At 39.5% G+C, this 21456-nt stretch overlaps 1 protein-coding gene across 2 annotated transcripts in view; it reads left to right on the top strand.

The window, feature by feature from the left end:
* slc25a26 (solute carrier family 25 member 26) overlaps positions 1-21456 on the top strand; it is a 217984-nt gene that overhangs the window by 56855 nt on the left and 139673 nt on the right. For both annotated transcript variants that reach the window (XM_080183332.1, XM_080183339.1), the window contains exons 4-5: positions 5159-5263; positions 13527-13574. In XM_080183332.1, coding sequence (XP_080039458.1) covers positions 5159-5263; positions 13527-13574 — 153 coding nt within the window. The remainder of the gene's footprint in view (positions 1-5158; positions 5264-13526; positions 13575-21456) is intronic.

Consider the following 21456-nt stretch of genomic DNA (forward strand, 5'->3'; position numbering starts at 1 on the left):
GATAGAGGCAAGGGCAGTGGGAGTTCGACAGAATCACTGGTGGAAGTGGGAGGAGCGGGAGCAGGGAGAGGGGACTGCATGTGGTGGTGGGGGCGTGGTAAAGGCCTGAGAGGATGGAAGGATAAAATTAGTAAATGAGAAACAAGAAAAAAAAGTAATCTGACTGGAGGTGCAGTTGGATTTGTTTGAATCAACCATAGCACCTCCGGTTGTAGTACATCTGCAACTATATTATGACAGGCAACCATTTTATACATGGTAATCAATATGAATGTTTACATTTTTAAATTGAGGGGGACGTCATTTAGGATCGAATTCAGGAAGTACTTCTCTACATATTTTCCTGAAGGTTGGGGCTGCAGGATTAATTGAAATATTCAAGCCTGAAAGCTACATTTTGGTCAGTCAAGTGCATCATAGGATGTGGGTGAATGGACTTCAGCGCTGTTTGTCTCTGATCCAGCTGAATAAAACCACCTACTCCTGTTCCTATTTTAAAGAAATGACAAATTGATTTGTGGGCAAAAAGTATATGTGGTCTGAAAATTTTTAATTGCCTGTAGATAAATATTTTCCCTTTTTATAGTGTTTATCCCACTCTAAGAACAATGTTGAAAATTCACATGTGGCTTTGATGTCTTTAAGTTGTGTAGGTTTTCTCACCCACTGCACAGAAGCTTTGAAATCAATGTTACAGTTTGTGTTATGTACCTGTTTGCACCACCTTTGATATATTTGTGTCATCATAATGCAGTAAATATTTACTGTGCTTTAAATAGCTCATCAACGCAAACTGAGTACAGGAAACATAAAGTGATCAGTTGCTGCAAATTAATATTTCAAGATAGGGAAGCGTTATTTTGGGGGAAAATTATTTATCACATTTTTTGCTTCTGAAAAAATTCAGGAACAGAATTAGTTTCCAAATCAGAATTGCTTAATGCTGTACCTTTTCCAGCTAAGATGTTGAAAATATACAAAAGCAGGATGGAAAGAGAGTTGGAAAAGAAAGAGATGGAAAATTACACATCACAGTCCCTCTGGAATAATAAACTTCAGATTATGCTTCATAGCATGTTTACATTTATCATAAATGGCGAATATTGTAAGTATTTCAAACACCCAAACTCTCTAGTTGAGTTTAGAGATCGGACAGAGTTTGTTCTTCAAAACAGACTCTGTCGACCTGGTTCAAATGTAAAAAAAAATCAAAGTTAATTTCAAAAAAGAAATGCAGAATGCTGTGGATATCAGAAAGGCCTGCTGACCACTTTGTGCCTCATTGGATAGGGAAATTGTTGCACTGTTGAAGTCAAGAGTCCCTGCTGGCTCCTTTGTACTACTCAGCTTGAGAGATTGCTTTTCATCACTGACTTTTTAGCAGTTCACCTTGTCACCATATTAATAAGAGATAAAAAAGCCAGCATAAGGACATGTGGTGACATGAAGTGTGAAATACTATAAATATTTATGCTACTTCAAAAGTTGGCAATTCTTGTTTTCTTGGCATATTGAGGTCATAAGTTATTCTTAACCTTAAGAATTCTGGGTGTTCTTGAAATTATCTTTTTAGATCCACAAAGGATGTGACAAGTCAAGTCCATTACTAAATGTGTTCACATTTGACTTGAGTTTGTATCAATAGAATAGTGATAAGTTGGGGATGATTTGTAGAAAAAATATTAGAACCTACAAGCAACTAAAATGCACTCCATTTGGCTTGTAGTGTTTTTAAAATTGGTATGCTTTATTCACAATAATGCAAGTATAATTGGAGCAAACTATATTTTGACTTAAAATAATTTTGTCCATTTGAAATCTCAAAGCACGTTTGATTATGATCAAAGTGCTGTGTGAATAGGTTAGGAACTTCGACTGGTCTCCCAGTGGGTGAGGAGATTGATGGAAATGTGATGCAATTCACTGATAAAAATGCTAAAATATTCCTTTATTATTTTAAATGCGCTTTTCATAATGGATGCAGTGCACAGAAAGTTAATCTTTGGTTGTAAGAAATTTCAAAAAAACACAAAGCCAGGAATTTAAATCACTGTTCTTCTCACTTGGGTTTTTGGAAAGTGTCAACAGACTGCTTCTAAATGCAGATACCAATGGTCTTTTATTGTCTATAGAATTGGACAAATTTATTTTGTTAGAGTTTGAGAAAAACATTAGAGAGATGAAGTCCTAGTCATGTGCAAAGGAGACCATGTTTGTACACAACAGTATCAAACTAGAATAATGCTTGATACCTTAATTTAAGCACAAATGAATTTGCAGGCTGAATAATACAGATGACACTATAAAGGGATGGCACGGAGTCCTTCCAAACAGACTGTTTGAAGTGATAAAGAAGTTTAGAACAGATAGCTGAAGAACATCTAAGTATTGAGAATTGAGACACCAAGATGTCATAACATTAATGATTATATCAGAAAAGGTATCGATGTTTAAGAATATGTAAGTTGGTGATTGAAGGGATATGAGAATGGCACAGGTACATGGGATTTGGGCTACTCTGCATGTGAAGAGTATGACTGGACTGAGCACCCTCTTTCCATATTGTAGTTTCAATCTTAAGTAATAAAAGAAGGAATTGACTGGTCTTTCCATTTGAACTCTCCTTGTTGTTTTCTTTCATTTTACCATTCTTTGACCTTCTGTTAAAACATTATTCAACCTTTACCCATTGCCTCACTGGTTTTGTTCTTTCAAATATATTACCTGTCAATTATCCATATGTGGTGTGTTTTCTTAGCAGCCTTGAAGGCAAATACTAGTATTTTTATGAAAAGAAAGGTTTGCATTTATATGGAACCTTTCATGACCTAAGTGCACCCTAGAACACATTTCGTCTAATTAAGTCATTTTGAAGTAAAAACATAGTAATAAATTGGCACATAGCAGGATCCCATAAGTAGTAAAATAATAATGATCCAATAGTCTGTTAGTTTTTTTCCCAATTTCTTTGTTTCTATCAAGAAGAAATTAGGTATAGCTCTTTGGGCTAAAGGGATATGGAGGGTAAGGGGCGATCAGGATATTGAATTTGATCAGTCATAATCAAAATAAATGGTGGAGATGCTCAAAGGGCCGAATGGCCTACTCCTGCTTCTAGTTTCTATGCCTCTATCATGTTGCGCGATAACTATTGTCTAAAATTGTAGCTCATTGAAATAGTAACTCTGCAGCCCATGTCTTAGTTCTCAGCACTTTTTATTCCCTAACCACCCCTTTGCTTGCTGATCTGTGTTGGCACCTGGTCAAGTGACGTCTTAATTTTAATATTCTCATCTTACTTTCAAATACCACGTGGCCTCGCCCCCTCCATATCTCTGTAATCTCCTCATTCCCACAACTTCCAAAATAGCTGCACTCCTTAATTCTGATCTCTTGAGCATTCCAGTTCTGACTGCTCCACCATTGATGGCCATGTTTACAGCTGCTTAGGCTCCCAGCTTTGGAATTATTTTCAAACACCCCTCCACCTCTCTTTCCTCTAAGACATTTGTTGAAATAAAGCTGTTTGATCAAGCTTTTGGTCATCTGATCTATTGAATCCATAGTGGCTCAGTGTCATACTGTCTTTTATTGCGCTCCTGCGAAGAGCCTTGGGATGTTTCATTCCATTAAAGGCCTGCACAGCATGAAATAATATAATTGCACAGATGATAAGCTCCAGTCTTTGCAATTGGGGTGTGAACATGCAACCTTCGAACTGAGGTGAGAGTGCTAGTACTGAACCATGGCTGACAGCAGGAAAGATTAGTGTGTCCTGTTTCAAAGTTCATTGGGAGAATTGATGAAGAACATCCAATAGTAGAAACAGGCCAGTCTGTTTGGAAATGATTTTTGTAGCAAGTTTTGTAGAAAAATTGACTAATCTGTCATACAATAATTTGCTGCTCAGTTGTAGAGTCTACAGTTTTTATTTAATCTTAGGTGGAACAGAAGTAATAAACTAAGTATTGCAAATGAATGCATTCTTATTTTGTGTGAAGACTGGTTTAAATCTGCAGATATGTATGAAACTCTTTGATAAGCGTCCTATACTCATTTCATTTTAGTTTGATATTAGTATATATAAGCTGTATTATTTCAGTGTCATGTTAGAGGTGATGACTACAGGTTGGTCTAAGCTAATGTTTAGATTTTTCTACATTTAGCATTATGAGCCGAACCAGAGTTCAACTAGGTAATGCTGCTAAGCTTAATTTTACTGCTTGTCCACATAGGCTATGATTCGTCAGGAAGTTAACTTGCATTGCTAACAAAAACTGAATGGGGAAAAATCCAAGCCCCCAATGTAATTATATATCGAAGAGCTAACTAGGAAATTTTACTGCTGAGGAAAAGATGGAAGGTTTGTTACTTGCATGATGCTTTTAAATGAAACTAAATCACCTGAGGCTCAGTTGGTAAACACCCTTTGCTCTGGGTCAAGAAGTTGCGGGTTTGAATCCCATTTCAGAAACAAGCACAAGTACCGAGGTAGAATTGCTGAGTGAGTGCTGCACTCTCAAAGGTGCTGTTTTATGGATGAAGGATTAAGACAAGGACTCTGTGTTCTCTCAGGTAGACATTAAAGATCCCATAACATCATATTTGCAAGTCAAGTGGGGAGTTATGCCTGGTGTTTTGGCCAATATTTATTCTTAAGTTAATATCAGTAAATTTGAACTGATCCGTGGAACTTTTTTTTTGCATTTATCTGGGTGGGAATTTTTTTTTGTGAATTGAGAATGAATTAACTTCAACCTGGGGAGGGAGTGGAGAGAGGCATTTTTGTCTATACCTTATATTTTATATGGAAGTCTCTCACTTCTGTGTAATCATATCCATCCCACTCACTACTTTTGGCATGTATGTCTGGCCTCAGGTTCAAAGGTTGAATATCCTTGAAATATTTTTAAAAAGACCAAGATTAGCTGTTTCATGTCATGCAAGTTTTCTTATTGTGTCAATGTGATGACACTTGGGTCATAGAATGTATAATAAATCCGCTGTGCCGTAGAGGTCAAAAAAGTAGAGGGCTGGCTTTCTTTTAATGTCATATTTCAAAGTTGCATGTTCTGTTGGGAATGTGATCTCACTGTACAAAGTCACATTGATTCTCCAGATCTATTTGTGTTTGATGTGTCGTTTTTATTATTTACAGGTTGCATGCCTAGTTAGAGTTCCTTCGGAAGTTGTCAAACAGCGAGCTCAAGCTTGCCCCTCACTGGGTACTTACAAGGTTTTCGTTGACACAATAAGGCATGAGGTAAGTGTAATTCCATAGAAGCATACATAGAAAATAGAAACAGGAGTAGGCCTTTTGGCCCTTCGAGCCTGCACTGCCATTCATTATGATCACGGCTGATCAGCAAATCCAAAATCCTGACCCCACCTTCCCCCATATCCCTTGATCCGTTTAGCCCCAAGAGCTACATCTAATTTTTTTCTTGAATTCAGACATTTTGGCCTCAATTACATTCTGTGAGCATGAATTCCCCAGATTTACCACTCTGAGTGAAAAAAATTTCTCCTCATCTCCTAAAAGGTTTGCCCTTTATTCTCAGAATATGACCCCAGTTCTGGACTCCCCCACTATCAGGAAAATTCTTTGAGTTTATCCTGTTGGAATTTTAAGTTTCCGTGAGATCCTCTCTCACTCTAATAAATTACAATGAATATAATCCGAACCATTTCAGTTTCTCCTCTTACGACAGTCCTGCCATCCCAGGAATCAGCCAGGTAAAACTTTGCTGTATTCCCTCTATAGCAACGACAACCTTCCTCAGTTAAGGATTCCAAAACTGCAGATGTGATCTCACCAACTCCCTATACAATTGTAGTAAAACATCCCCATTCCTATACACACATCCTCTCGCCATGAAGGCCAACAAACCATTTTCCTTTTTTTTATTATCTGCTGTACCTGCACACTTATGTTCAGTGACTGATGCACAAGGACACCAAGGTCTTGCTGAGTAGCTACCTCTCAGTTTACACCATTTCAGATAACCTGTCTTCCTATTTTTGCTACCGAAGTGGATAACCTTACATTTATCCATAATATACTGCAGCTGCTATGCATATGCCTGCATACTCAGCCTGTCCAAATCATGCTAAAGCATCTCCTCATCCTCCGTGCACCTAACCCTCGCACCTAATTTGTATTGTCTACAAATTTGGAGATATTACATTTAGCTTCCTCATCCAAATCATTAATATATAATGTGAAAAGCTGGGGTCCCAGCACAGAATCCTGTGGTACGCCACTAGTCACTGCCTGACAATAGGAAAAAGACCCATTTGTTACAACTCTTTGCTTCCTCTCTGCTTACCGGCTTTCTATCCATCTCATGACGTTACCTGCAATCCCATGCGTTTTACATAGTAATCTGCTATGTGAGACCTTGTTGAAAGCTTTCTGAAAGTCTAAAACCACATCCACTGCTTGTCTCTGGCCAACTCTACTGATTACATCATCATAGAATCCCAGTAGATTTGTCAAGCATGATTTCCCTTTCGTAAATTGATGCTGACTTTGTCTGATTATATCACTACACTCCAAATGCTGTGCTATGAAATCCTTGATAATGGACTCCAGCAACTTCCTTGCCACTGACATTAGGCTTAGTGTATGGTTCCCTCTTTCTCTCGACCTCCCTTTTTGAAAAGCTTGCTTACGTTAGCTACCCTTCAATCATTAGGAACCATTTTTTCCCCAATCATTACATAGGTTCCCATCTCCCTGCTACCCCCCAGCCTCAAGCACATCATTCCTGATCCTGCGTAAGTGTAATCTGTCTAGTTTGTGCAGGTCCCCCCCCCCCCCCCCCCCCGCGCGCGAACTGGTTCTAATGCCCCAGGAATCAATCACTCCTCCTCATATCATCTTTTCAGCTATATACTCTCTCTGTTTCTACTATGACTAGCATGTGGCACTGGTAGTAATGCTGAGATAACTAATTTTGAGGTCCGATTTTTCAAATTGCTTCCTAACTCTCTCTCTCCGCTTTTAGGACCTCACACCTTTTTCACCTATTTTGTTTATATGAATGTGTCCCACGACAATTGGCTGTTCACATCCGCCTTCAGAATGTCCTGCAACTGCTCTGAGACATCCTTGACCCTAGCACCAGGGAAGCAACATAACGTCCTGCAGTTTCTTTGGCATCCAAAGAAACATCTATCTATTCCCCTCACAATTGAATCCGCTATGAATATTGCATTTCTATGCTTTTTGCTCCTCATCTGTGCAGCTGAGCCAACTGTGGTGCTACAAATTTGACTACTGCTGATATTCCAAGAGGCCATTCTGCGCAACAGTGTCCAAAACGCTATATCGGTTTTACAAGGGAATAGCCAAGGAGATTTCTGCACTGCCTGTCTAGTTCTCTTGCTCTGCCTGATGGTCACCCATTCGTTCCTTGCCTGTGGAATCTGAGGTAGCGGTGTGTTCACGTCTTTATACGTACTGCCCATGACACATTCCACTTTGTGGATGCTCCACCGTGTCCCCAGATGCTGCTCCAGCTCTGAAACTTGAACTTCCAGGGGCTACAGCTGAGACAAATCCAGTGCACATGCTAATCCTTGGAACCGGAAATATTTCTGGTCTCCCACATGGAGCATGAAGAGCAGACCACAACTTGGTGTTCTCGTGCAAAGTCATACCACTATAAACTAAATTAATCCTTTTAATGCCAAATAGTATCAACTAGGGCCTTTCTTTTCCTCATTCTTTTATTATTGAAGATGTTTCTTGTAAATAGTGAATCACAGAATGGTATCTTAAAAATTATAACCAGTAGTAGTAGTAGTAGGCACTACCCGACTGTACTCACTCAAATAGCTATTTAGATTTCCTTAGAAATGTAAATTTGCACTCTGCTTTCTTAGTCTTTTAATCACGGGGTTAGATTCACTTTTTCTTTATTCCTTTATCCTCCTGGCTTTCTTCCCTAACTGTTACCTTGTTTAGTTATTTAAGTTTCAGCTGTTTAAGTTGTTCTTAATCTTAGTTCCTAACCAACCAACCAATCTGCTTACTGTTTTCCTGTGATTTTCATTCTTGGCTTTTTCAAACTGAGTGCCTTGCTTGGTGGCTGTCCCTCACAGGTCCCCGAATCCTTCACTCCCTTTATCCTCCACTCCAAGTAGAGTGTCCTGTGCAGGCCCGGTGCTCTCCCCTCCCCTAAGTTAAGTGAGGGTCCGAGCCTCATGCTCCCTTGATCCTCTGCTCACAGAAGTAATTATTGCCTTTGATGCAGTTGGCTATGTTGTTTAAGATATATATTATCAAATTGAAAAATAAACCAGGTTGCATCTTTCCAGTTATGGCATAAGGAAGTGACAGGAAAGGGTAAAATGCCAAAGGTTGCATTTTCATCCTGGTTAACATCCCCTTGTGGGCTGTCTCAGGCAGCCGTAAGAGGGAAATAGATCCTAACTGTAGGTTGTCATTCCAAACTCTGCTCAGCACTGATTCAATGGAGCACAGGCTGTTGTCACACAGTAATCCTAAAGGGCTCACGACAGCCTGATGCAGGCAGTTAGTAAATGGGAGCTTTAGCCAAGACTGTACCCATAGGCTAAGTTGGGAAATCAGTAAGCAACTTATTGCACTGATTACCTTTATGGATATGGTTGGAGTTGCTTGCCTATTTTTACTGGCCAAGCTCGATGTCAAAAGCTACATCCTCCTTGCTGGATTTCTGATAAGACAACCTCAGTTGCAAAATCTGCAGATTCAATGGCCCTAAAGAGCAGAGATTAAAATTATTGCTGGCCTACAACTGTAATAGTGCAGCAGCACTTCATTTTTACCCTCACTCGCATTTCTTCCTGCAAGCAGTTCGCTCCCTATAGACTAGAGACAACAAGTTGCACTTACAGCTACTTCAGGGGACATTTGCATGGAGTCATGGCAGCACTGCGGAGGAAATTCCAACCCTGTTTTTTGGATGAGCTTTATCTTATCTGCCCATCTATATTCTGAACAGTATTTTCTTTTCTCTTAAATTTCATTCCAATGTATCAATAATGAACCGAGTAAAGCATTTATCCATGACAACCATCTTGTGCAATATCAATAGAATTGAAGAAAAATAGCTTGTCGAGACATTGGAAGGAACATTGTCAGAACACGTTTTTACATTCCATTTACTGTGGTAATATAGATTACCAAGGACTGAGTCCTGTTTATTCTGCAAAAACTCTCATTTCTGTTGTGAGATTAGGGCAATCTGCCAGCTGCTCACTTTGGAAAGTATGTAAAATATTGATTAGAATTGAGAGGCAGAGTTGACTGATGAATGAAAAGAATTTCTGAGCGAGAGGGAGATAGAGGCAAAGGTGGTGTTCTGGGAAAGAGAATGAACCAGCTTTTTGAGCTGAAGAGTGTTTTCCAGTTTTGTGTGCATTAAGAATCATATTTTGTTTCAGTGAATCTAGGCAACTCCTCCCCAGAATGCTAGAATTAACCTGGTTGGCAAATCTATGCTTAAAAATTATTTGTCTGAGCTGTTGTTATTTGATTCTGTTATCTTGTATATAATAAAAATCAAAGGTTGTATAGTGCAAATTGTAATGTGGCAAATGGTGCATTTATTCAATCTCTACGTGCATCAGACATCAAATTTGCCCCAGTGCAATCGAATGATTATAATTAAAACTTGAAGGCTAGGCCTCCTTTTTTTGACATTTACTTTGATCTATATCTGTCTGGGCCTTTTGTCTCATAGATCACATTGACAAATTTGCTAATTAGATTGAATTTTGTGTGCAGATGACTCTAATTATCAAATAGACTTGACATGATAATCATTATTGTCTGTGCAGCATCCCACCATCTGGATGTGTAAATAAAGAATAGTAGATTTGAGATAGAGGTTCATCTTCTGTGTTGAATTTTGCAGTGCTGGAAATTGAGAACTTGTCAAAGGGTATTATGTTTTCAACCTGTGGAGTCGGTCTTGAAAGTCCAGTTCACAGCAAACCCGGATGGTTGTATTTGGTTCACTTTAATCAGCCAAGTGCTCTGAGTACAAGCCTAAACTCAAAATTTCGAGCTAAATGTATCACTAATTGGAAAGCTCACTCTTAAACCACAAGAAAGATGTTGATAATGTAATTATCTCACCAATGTACTGAGCTGATAGTTATTCAAAGATTGAAGTTTAGGTACATTATTCGGGGTAATTTCTAAGGATCTTGAACAAGTATTTAAGAAAGCTACAAAAGCAAAATATTGTGAATTCTGAAAGTCTGATGGAAATGCTCAGCAGGTCTGACAGCATCAGTGGAAAGAGAAACAGTTAATGTTTCAGGTCATGTATCTAAAACCCAAACTCTGTTTTTCTCGATCTACACATGCTGCCAGATGTGCTGAATGTTTTCAGTATTTTCTGTTTTTATTTAGGAAATGCATTTGTTTTTGTATTTTTCAATTATATTTGTCGAGCAGTGTTCATCCATTCGTTGTCATAGCGTCTGCATGGTCTCCCCAATGTACCACGCCTCGGGACAGCCTTTCCTGCAGCGTATCAGGTACACAATGTCGGCCGAGTTGCAAGAGTATGTGCCATGTACCTGGTGGATGGTGTTCTCACGTGAGATGATGGCATCTATGTCAATGATCCGGCATGTCTTGCAGAGGTTGCTGTGGCAGGGTTGTGTGGTCACTGTTCTCCTGAAGGGTGGGTAGTTTGCTGCAGATAATGGCCTGTTTGAGGTTGTATAACGGACGAATGAACACCAGATAAGACTGTTCCCTTCCTGTTGGCGAACACTTCAGTGATCTCCAGCATTCGGCCTCTGATCTTCAGGTAAACGTTCTCCAAGGCGGCCTTCATGACATGACAGCGCAGAGTCGCTGAGCAGAAACTGATAGCCAAGTTCCGCACACATGAGGATGGCTTCAACCGGGATCTTGGGTTCATGTCACACTATCTGTAACCACCATGACTTGCCTGAACTTGCAACATCTCACTTACTGTCCTGTCTGGAGACAATACACATGTCTTTAACCTATGCTTAATGCTATCTCCACTCACATTGTCTGCACCTTTAAGACTTGAATAGCAGATGACCTGTAAAGACTTGCATTCTAATCATTCTATTCTGTGTGCGCCTTCATATGCCCTGTTTGTGATCAGAACTCTCCATTCACCTGACAAAGGAACAGCATTCCGAAAGCTAGTGGCATTTATTACCAAATAAACCTGTTGGACTTTAACCTGGTGTTGTGAGATTTCTTACAAGGTTCTAATGGCCAAAGTACTGTTGTTGGGTGGGCCAGTAACAACAAAATCATTGTCACGTTCATAATATTTCTCCTAAGAAAAGTAAAAGGTTGGTTATTAATGTCACAAGTAGGCTTGCATTAATGCTGCAATGAAGTGACTGTGAAAATCCCCTAGTTGCCACTCTCCAGTGCGTGTTTGAATACACAGAGAATTTAGCACGGCCAATGCGCCTAACCAGCACATCTTTCGGACTGTGGGTGGAAATCCGAGCTTCTGGAGGTAGACCATGCAGACGCGAGGAGGATGTGCAAACTCCACACCGACAATGACCCAAGCTGGAAATTGAACCCAGGTCCATGGCACTGTGAGGCCGCAGTGCTATCCACTGTGCCACTCTCTTGGGTATTTACCAATTTAAGTCTCCTGAGGGTTGCACATTCATGTTGCAGGGTATCTTTACAGATTGATCACTCCACAAAATTAAGGGGTGGCAAAGTGGTTAGCGCCACTGTCTCACAGTGCCAGGGACCCAGGTTTGATTTCTGGCCCAGAGTTACTGTCTGTGTGGAGTTTGCATGGGTTTCCTCTGGATGCTCTGGTTTCCTCTCATTCCATAAATATGCAGGTTAGGTGGATGGACCAAGCTAAATTGTCCCTAATGTCAGGGGGACCAGAAGGGGTAAGTACATGAGGCTGGGGTGGGATTGTTTTCGTTGCAGGTTTAATGGGCCAAATGGCCCCCCTTTTGCACTCTAGTGATTCTATGAGTCTTCCAAATATTGAATGTTTTTACTGACCATTTTTTTTAGAAAAGTTCTCAAATGATAGTGTTTACCATTATGAAATATTGCAGATCTTGACTCACCAATGCACAATAAGTAGTTTATACTTTATTGCAGGGCTGGGAACATAAGAACATAAGAAATAGGAGCAGGAGTAGGCCATCTAGCCCTTCGAGCCTGCCCCGCCATTCAATAAGATCATGGCTGATCTGTCGCTGCTCAGTTCCACTTTCCCGCCCTCTCCCCATAACCCTTAATCCCCTCACTTATCAAAAACCCATCAAACCGCGTCTTAAAAATATTTAGCGAGGCAGCCTCCACCACTTCAACGGGCAGAGATAAATTACTAACTGGATGGTTCTGCCAGTCTTATCCTGATAGTTACTCTGAAACAGGTAGAAAGAGGCAAAAATGATGGATCTGTTCTTGCCTCTTGGCTAACAGAAGGTTGCGAAGTAAATTGCACCACCTATACTACCTCATTAATTCAGTACAGAGTAAGAATTGAATCTGGAACTTCTGATCTTGATGGGTCAGTTGTGCATTGCTTTCACCAACTGAGCAATTGGAGGTGGAGCAGAGAGTTTCACATATTTTAATGCACCTTACATTGGTACCTGACACAGGGAAAAAGAAACGATGGGGGTCTGTTTGCACTAAAGCTTGAAATGTTTCAGGACTTGCAACATTTGGGGTCCATCCCCATTGTGTTCCATTAGTTTTGTGTGTTGTAACCAAGATCATTTTTCTCCAAAGCTGTACTGGTATCTGTACCTGTATTTGTCTTCATCCATAAAATCCCCCCTAGTGCAGAAAGAAGCTATTCGGCCCATCAAGTATGCACTAACTCTCGGAATGAACATTCCACCCAGACGCTTCCTTCCATCCTAGTTCTGAAACCCAAGCATTTACCATGGCCAATCCACTTTCGACTTTGGGAGGAAACCAGAGCAGTTAAAGGAAACCCGCGCAGACACTGGGAGCATGTGCAAACAACACACAGTCACCCAAGGCTGAAATGGAACCCGGGTCTGTCAGGTGATCTAGGGTGAACTTATACTATAAGAGTTACCGTATTATTTCCCATGGTCTTGAGCAGTCTGGATGTTGTGGATTGAATGGTGTTGGCATTGCTAAAATCCAGCTTTAATCTTGTTAAGTTCCCATGAGCAGAGAAAGTATAAATTCCAAAGTTGTTAGGTGGATTGGCTATGCTAGATTAACCCTCAGTGTCAGGGGAACTAGCTAGGGTAAATGTATGGAGTTATGGGGATAGGACCTGGGTAGGATTGTGGTCAGCGCAAACTCGATGGGCCAAATGGCCTCCGTCTGCACTGTAGGATTCTATGAAAGTATTACCAATTCCTAACTTTACTGTCTGATTGGAAAGATTATTCACAATTGCTATTACTGTTGAAAAGAAATCTAACAGTTTGTTGAATATTTCAAAGTGTGGACTAATTTTATCTGGATAATTATTGTTGTCTCCTCTCCTTCCCTCCACCAGGGTATCCTAGGACTCTACAGGGGCTATGGAAGTACAGTGAAACGTGAGGTCAGAAATGCCTTTCCTCTATAGATCTTTTAAACTTTTAACACTACTGATTTATGTAACTTAGAGCAATTGTGGCTGTGAGAAGACAACTGTTTTCAACATTTAACCATAAATGTCGTCGTCGTTGTCGCCACCTCCCCCCACCCCCAACCACCAAATTGGATAAACCTATCCTTTCGGTCTGTGTGTGAATTTACAATGGTAGAAGTTAGCAGCTGGTCTTCTCTCTTTATGGAGTGTGTGTGATGTTTGCTTGTGTTGTTGAAGTGCGTGTACTTGCATTTCCATTGTATTTGGTAACTGTCAGTTGTTGGAAAAAACAGAACTGTGGCTGAGCAAGTCAGGTCAGCGAAGATTGTATTTTCTGACCTTGTAGAATTTGAAAGATGATGGAATCATTTAAAGTCCGTGAGGATGTTTACTGTGGACAGCATTACGTTTTCATAAACTTAATTTATTGCTAACATTTGATAGAAAGGATCGCAAAGAAATGAAAAAGAGACCTTTTCTGAAATAGTATGTAAAATGGTAATGAGATGATCAGATTGAAATATATTTTGCCAGTGTTGAACAGATCATTCTGTCGTGATGTTAGCTAAAGCAGAGTGCATTGGATACCAAGGATTACCATCAGTGCAATTGGTTCTTCCAAGATAGTCATGGTGCTACTGCGTTTCTGGGTGGTTTCGAAGCAGACTGATATTTATCAACATAGTTAGCAACTGTCAAAACTCTGAAATAAAAATAGAAAATGCTGGAAAAACTCAGCAAGCCAGTGAACATCTGTAGAGAGAAACAGTTAACATTTCAGGTTAATAACCTTTCATCAGGAAAGGACAACGCTGCCTTGTTGTTCTTTTGGTTGATATCAGTTTGTGGCATTTTGGTTACTTGACCTTATGAATGTACGCTTGTCGTATATTTTATATAATCATTTTCACAGCCATAGTGAACACCCAACTTTTGAATCGTTATGATGTAGGTTAACACAGCAACCACCTTATGCAAAGTAGGATCCCACAAATAATAATAACATTAATGGCCTGCTATTTTGCAATGTAAAATGACAAAATAACCACTTGGAACGCAGCAAGTACTCTACATTCCATGCACTCATTGGTTTAATTCCCCATTTAAGTACAATAGCTCTTTGATAACGTGCTGCTATTGCAGCTACATTTGAAGGTAGTTTGAAGTAATTTGATATTAGAGTAATTTTGAGATGGTCAACAACTTTTTTGTTTGTGCTGTGGGATTTTCTGATATTCTCACAATATTCCAACTTAAAAAAGATAGTCGAATTAGTTATTAAATATGACAGATATTGAAACATAAACTCACCCACTCATTCCAAGAACCACATTAATTTACCATATAAAGTTAGTGGAAAATTACATAAACAAATAACATATGGCTTATAATCACTATCTGGAGCCTACATTAGCCCTTTGAGTAAAAGGAAATGACTTCTCCACTGGTATGAATGTTACGTTAATGCGATGCAAAGTAATTTGCATAAAGTTACAGATGTGAGATTTCTTCATCAGAATTTAAGGCAGTACAATTATTCATGCTGTTCGGTAATATTTTTACCCTGTTTGCTTAATTTCAAACTCTATTGAAATACTTCAGGCGGTTCTGAAGTTAATTTTTGACAGGTGTTCTATGGTTAAAAATTTTATTGACATTGATGAATGTTGTAGTAGTCACTGTATATAACACGGCAGGTGTGAGTAAATTGGTGAAGTATTTTCAGTATTTTTCTCAAATAGAGTATACTTTTGACTCCTAGTTGATGGTCAGACCTTGCAGCAATTCAGTTCCATTGTTTTGTTAACGTTATGTTTCATTTTTAAGGAATCCCATGATTTTTAAGAGTCACAAGCAGGCTAACATTAACGCTGCAATCAAGTTACTGTGAAAGTCCCCTGGTTATCACACTCCGGCATATGTTCAGGTACACTGAGGGAGAATTTAACATGGCCAATGCACCTAACCAGTGTGCCTTTTGGACTGTGAGAGGAAACCAGAGCTCCCGCAGCAAATCCACACAGACATGGGGTGAACATGCAGATTCCACACAGACATTAACCCAAGCCAGGAATCAAATCCGGATCCCTGGCACTGAGAAGCAGCAGTGCTGGGCACTGTGCTGCCCTTTTGAATCTCACCCCCTGAAATCTTTTGTTCGATTCCCTAAGTTGAAGCTGGCCAAAGTATAATCTTGTATATATTACTCCAGCTATTGGTAATAAATTTTGATGAATACCTTTGCATATCTTGGGAGGTATGTATGAACACAGTATTGAATCTGGGTGTTGAGTTACAGAAATATATTTGAAGCCATAGCAACTGATGTAACCATGCGCCACCACTTTAAAACAAAAGTGCAGTGAGACAGCCGGCTTTTTGGTGCGTCCATGGATTATTAGTGTGCAAAGTCCTAGAAAAATTTATTTTTGAATCAAGAGCTTGTTCTGACTGGTGCAGGATCAATCATACATGATTGCGCTAGTGGATCTTGTTGGATGATGGCTTTGAGTAGTTCCCTGTTCCCATTTTAAAATTATCTCACAGTACTGTAAAATCTCATCTTATTCTGTAAATGAAATGCAACCACTCAAGGTTAGACACAACTTCTATGTATATGTGGAAGCTTTGTAGAAAGATGTACTTTCTGTGGGTGGCGCCTGTGCATATCTGGGTTGCAGTAAGTTTAAAAAAAAATTAGCTGGAGGTTCTCTTCAGCTAATGAATCCTCTTCACACTAGTGGCCACCTGGTGGAACAGTTACACAAGCCCATTTGAGGCGAAGTTTATAATCGCTGTTGGATGTCAGTGCTGTTGTCAGATTCAGATTAGTGTGTCTGAGTTAGCTTTGGATGGGTTGGTTAACTGCTGTCCGCTAAAATTAAAAATGGTAGCATATGGTAACTTTCTAGAGGAGAAGCATACCGGACCATTTTAACCGCCCACCGAACTTGAATCTGCTGAGAAGATTTAGTTAAATTACTTTCCGAACCCAATGCCTGCTGGCAGGGTCAAGAGAAAATTCTATTACTGTTAGCCTTGCTTAAAGATTGGCTATTTGCGTCAGTGTGGAAACCTATCCTTGTTGTTGAGAAAGGAACCAAGAATGGTTGGTAGAAGATTCTGCTTTTAGATACAGGAATTTCATATGAGCCTCTCAACTGTCAACATCATGTCTTTTCTCAATGTTCAATATCGTCTTCCAGTTACCTCAATTTAAAATTTAGCATTTCCATCTGTTGTTTAAACCCTCTCATGGCCTCACAACAACTCCGCCCCAGCGTTTTTATATACTTGTTCAAGATAGTAACCGTGTACCCACAGCCCTCTGATCCCCTGTGTATTGCACCTTCCTTTTCACCCTGAATGGGTGCTGTCTTCAAGTGTCTGGGCCTAATGATATGCAATTTCTAACTGTTGTTTTTCCACCTCCCTCTCATTTAAACGCTTCTTAAAACCAATCTCCCAACATTCCTGATTTTTTTATATATGATTAGCTCAGTGCTTTTGGATGCTCCTTTACATTTGAAGGCTTTGTATAATACAAGGCACTTCTCCCTGAGGATGTTTTAATTCTCCTTGAAAAAGTCAGGATCATCAGTATTTAAGATGTGTTCAAGCTTATGAAGTATAATTTTGAAAACTTTTCCACGTGTTCTGTGAGAAAGTGGCTTGTCTCCCTTCATATAGTGGAGATGCCAGTGTTGGACTGGGGTGGGCACATTAAGAAGCCTCACAACACCAGATTAAAGTCCAATAGGATTATTTTGTATTACGAGCTTTTGGGGCGCTACTCCTTTATCAACCTGATGTTGAGATTCCTTATTGTCCCATCACACAGATTTGGCCATGTTTGCGTGATGGTCAAGTGGCTGAACTATGATTCAGAAACACAATCCGTTTCAGAATTCTTTGAGATTCATTTTCCCTGTTGAGAAATAAGTTTGAGTAGTTCACAAAGGGTTTGTTCTTCTTTGCTGGAAACTGGTTAAATTTGAATTGCGATTTTGCTGATCAGGATCCAGTCGGCGGGCAGCTTGAATTGAAATTAGCCAGTGATTCGAGTTGAGGCTCAATCTGAGCTGATGTTGAAAAATAAATTATTTAAAGGAAGTCAGTTTGAATCGACTGTGCACTATCTTTGGGTTGTACTTGCCCTTAATAAAATTTTTCTGGTGACATTGGTAAAGTTAGAGGGGTTTCATGTGTGGTTACCTCTGGAGAAAATGCGAAGGGCAACTTGTGAAAAGTACAAAGCTCTCTGATCTCAGTAGTTTCTATTACAATTGTGCACAAAAACAATTACGGTGGGCAAGGGGTGAAATTTGAAGAATATTTTCCTTCATGAATGCGTACTGCATGTTCACCCAGAGCTACATTGTTTATGACTTTAGATCTCTCGTGAAAGTAATTTTTATTTGTCACTCCTCGAGCCCGAGCACACATGAATTTAACAAGTACTCTTTGATTTTCTCCAATAATATTTAGGTTTATTTAGAAGATGTAATATGCTGTGGCACATAGTTATTCTCAAGGCAAAAATGAGTTTCATTTTTATCCTCTAATATTGAGCAGAAAGTCACATCAGCTTTTTTTCCCCCAGCATAAAAAAGAGTAAAATCCTATCTAGTACTTATTTTCTGCCTCACTGAACAAGTGTTATTTAGCTTACCTCCATCTGGAAGCAGGAAAAGGGTAACAAGCTTTTTTTCTCTTTTGATTTCTCTAAGGGGTTCTGAATAAATGAATAAATTTAGAACCCAGTGAATACAGATTTTGCATACTAACAATTAGATAAAACACACGGCTACAAATGGGCGCTATTCTCTTTAGAATTTGTTTTGACATATGTCATGTAGGTAATTAATTTTCAGTCTGCTATCTTCGTGTGAGATGTGACCCTGTTGAGATAACTTTGTTTACGGAAGATGGCAGTACTCCAGTGGCAATTTAATTGGGGTCTTTTCCATCATGTATATTCATTAACCAACCTTCAAAAACAGTTTTCTGAAGAAGTATTGCTTTTTCTTGTGTGCGCCCGCTTGCCGTATTGCGTAGTGGGAGAAATTACTGTCTGATGAAATGCTATTTCCTTTTAAAATTAAAGAAATCACAAGTGACCTAGCATTTAGTGTAAAGCCTTGCAAAGATTCCTGTTGAAGAGTTATTAGTATCCTCTCCCTATAAGTAAAATTATTACAGTAGAACACAGACAATTGAAATTTGCGTTTGATGTACTGTCCTCGTCAAATATATAAATATACCAATGGTCAAGAGGTCAGCTGATAGATTTTTTACAGACAAGTATTTCTGTATATAGGTGCAGGCTTAAATATTGAGAAATGAAATAAAAATGGAACTAAAGCTGTGAGCAGCACAGCCATAAATTGAGGCATTTCTTTCACTTGTTAGGTTATTTGCTTTTAGACAGAGGTTAAATCAATTGTACCAGTGTTTGCTTCAGCAAATGACAAGAATATTTATGCATTTGACCACCAGACAGCTTTGAATTCTGTTGTATGAAAAATCTGAGTGTAGAATTTTTTACCATTATCTGTAGATCTCTCAGGATATTCTTCCTGAGTGCCTGGTGTGGCATTTCTGACTTTCATCATGGTGTTTCTAATTTTTCTTACAGTGGCACTGCTTTGAGATCTCAGAACATTTGCTCGTGCTTTTAAGCAGCACCCTCATTGTGGCCCTGACTCAGGCATTGGCAGTGCTCCTTTGTGTGCTTCCTGGAGTCTTAACCAAGGAGCAAAAAGAAAAGGCGTTTGACCAATGAAGAGAAAAGAATGGAAAGATGTTTGTGACAGATACTACAGTTGTAATGTGGCACAATCCGGGAATATTGCACACATGCGCAGCACAGGAAGATTGTGAACAGAGCGAGGGAGCAGCAAATGGAAGGTTAAGGCTGGTCTAAAGCAGAGGACTATAATGGAGATGCTGGTTCAGTCGGAGCTCCTGGAAAAAAAAACAGGTTGTGGAATCCCAGGCCTTGCATCCCTAAAATGGTTGGGCGGTGGGAGAATTACAAGGGAAATTATAACAGAATATAACTGCAGAGGTTTTTTGTGCAAATGGGATTTTTTTTAAGAGCATGAAGTGATTTTGTGTTTTGAGCATTCTAACACTTGACTCAAGTGTCATTTATTTATTTAACCTTTGAAAAATATCATGGACTAATGAGAAATGTCCTGAAATTCCAAACTCAATTAACTGTCTCTAAATGATCAAATCAAAATATGCTGAAGAAAATTATCACAATAACTTCAGTGTCATAAGTACCAAGTGTCACAAAGAACTAATCAGCCTGTTCGTATCCTTCCAACATTCCTGTATGCAAGTTCCAAAACTGAAATTATATTTGTAATAGTTGTCAGGTCTACACGGAAGGATTAAAAAGCATTCCTTAAAATGAGTTTTGTGAAAGGTCAGAGTGGAGTCAGAAATGACCAAGATAGTATTTGCAGAAGCTGTGTACTGTGGATAGCCATGTAATCAGCATTCACATGCCGCTCCCCTTTCCCCCATTTGCCCTTGCCCATGTCCATGTCTTGCCCATTCCTAGTCTCATGGTGGACGGGGGCGGTAAAATCCAGGCACAAATGCTCTTTTTGATTTTGCATTCTGACTTGGGTTGTGAAACTGAATGCAAATTGGCCATATTTGAGCATGAGGCACCAAATTAAGTGGATTTGGAGAAGGCAGCTCAGGAATTACAAAGTCAGCTGCACAAACTATATAAATAGGAAAGATAACAGAGGTGAAATTGAATGCAAAGAACTTGAAATATTACACTGCAGAAATGAATGATTTTGAAGCAGCTTTGGGGCAAAGTTCACAAATGCATTAGTCATATTGGATCTGGTACTGGTACTCAACAGGTCCAATCAGTGCAAATCAGCAAAGTCTGTTGAATGCTGAAATAGTGGAATGAAATTGAGTGGGAGACTGAATAGATTGTCAAGGTGAGATATAAAGTAGACATTCCAGTGCTAGAGACAATGAAGAGAAATGCAAAAAAGCTGATCCCTAACATTAGAAGCCGCAATATGATTATTCCCCATTGCGGCCAAATTGGGATCTCCCCCAAGTGTCGATATTTACATTTAAAGGCAAGCGAATCTCACAAGCTAGTGCACTATACAAAAACTCGACAAAAGGTATCATTATTATGGCTGAAAGCCAATTGTATTGGTCTTCCTGATGATTGTGGTTCAAGTTTCTGTCCAAATGCAGAGACGTAACCATAAACTTCAACTCTTCCATAAACAAGCCCAGTTGAATAAGGGGGGTGAACTTAACTTTCTCCCAAAACACCCCATTAAAAAATCATTAAGTCATAACTTGGTAGATTTCTATGAAAACGGCACAGTGATTAGCAATGATGCTTCACAGCTCCAGGGACCTGGGTTCGATTCCTGGCTTAGATCACTGTCTGTGTGGAGATTGCACATTCTTCTTGTGTTTGCATGGGTTTCCTCCGGGTGCTTGGGTTTCCTCCCACAGTCCAAAGATGTCTGGGTTAGGCTGGTTGGCCATGCTAAAATTGCCCCTTAGTGTCCTGACATGCATAGGTTAAAGGGGTCAGTGGGTAAATACGCAGGGATATGGGGGTAGGGCCTAAGTGGGATTGTGGTTGGTGCAGACTCAGTGGGCCAAATGGCCTCTCTCTGCACTGTAGGGTTTCTATGATTCTATGAAAACAACTGAAAGTGGGTTTATCACAAAGAGCAAGCACTTTTAATGCATCCACTCTACTGTGAATGACATTTTTAAAAATGCACTGATCCATTTTACTAGTTTCATTGCACACTTTTCAGTTTCTTAATAAGTTTAATGCTTT

The sequence above is a fragment of the Carcharhinus amblyrhynchos genome, chromosome 3 (assembly GCF_965287045.1).
Source record: "Carcharhinus amblyrhynchos chromosome 3, sCarAmb.v2.hapA, whole genome shotgun sequence".
Classification (NCBI taxonomy): domain Eukaryota; kingdom Metazoa; phylum Chordata; class Chondrichthyes; order Carcharhiniformes; family Carcharhinidae; genus Carcharhinus; species Carcharhinus amblyrhynchos.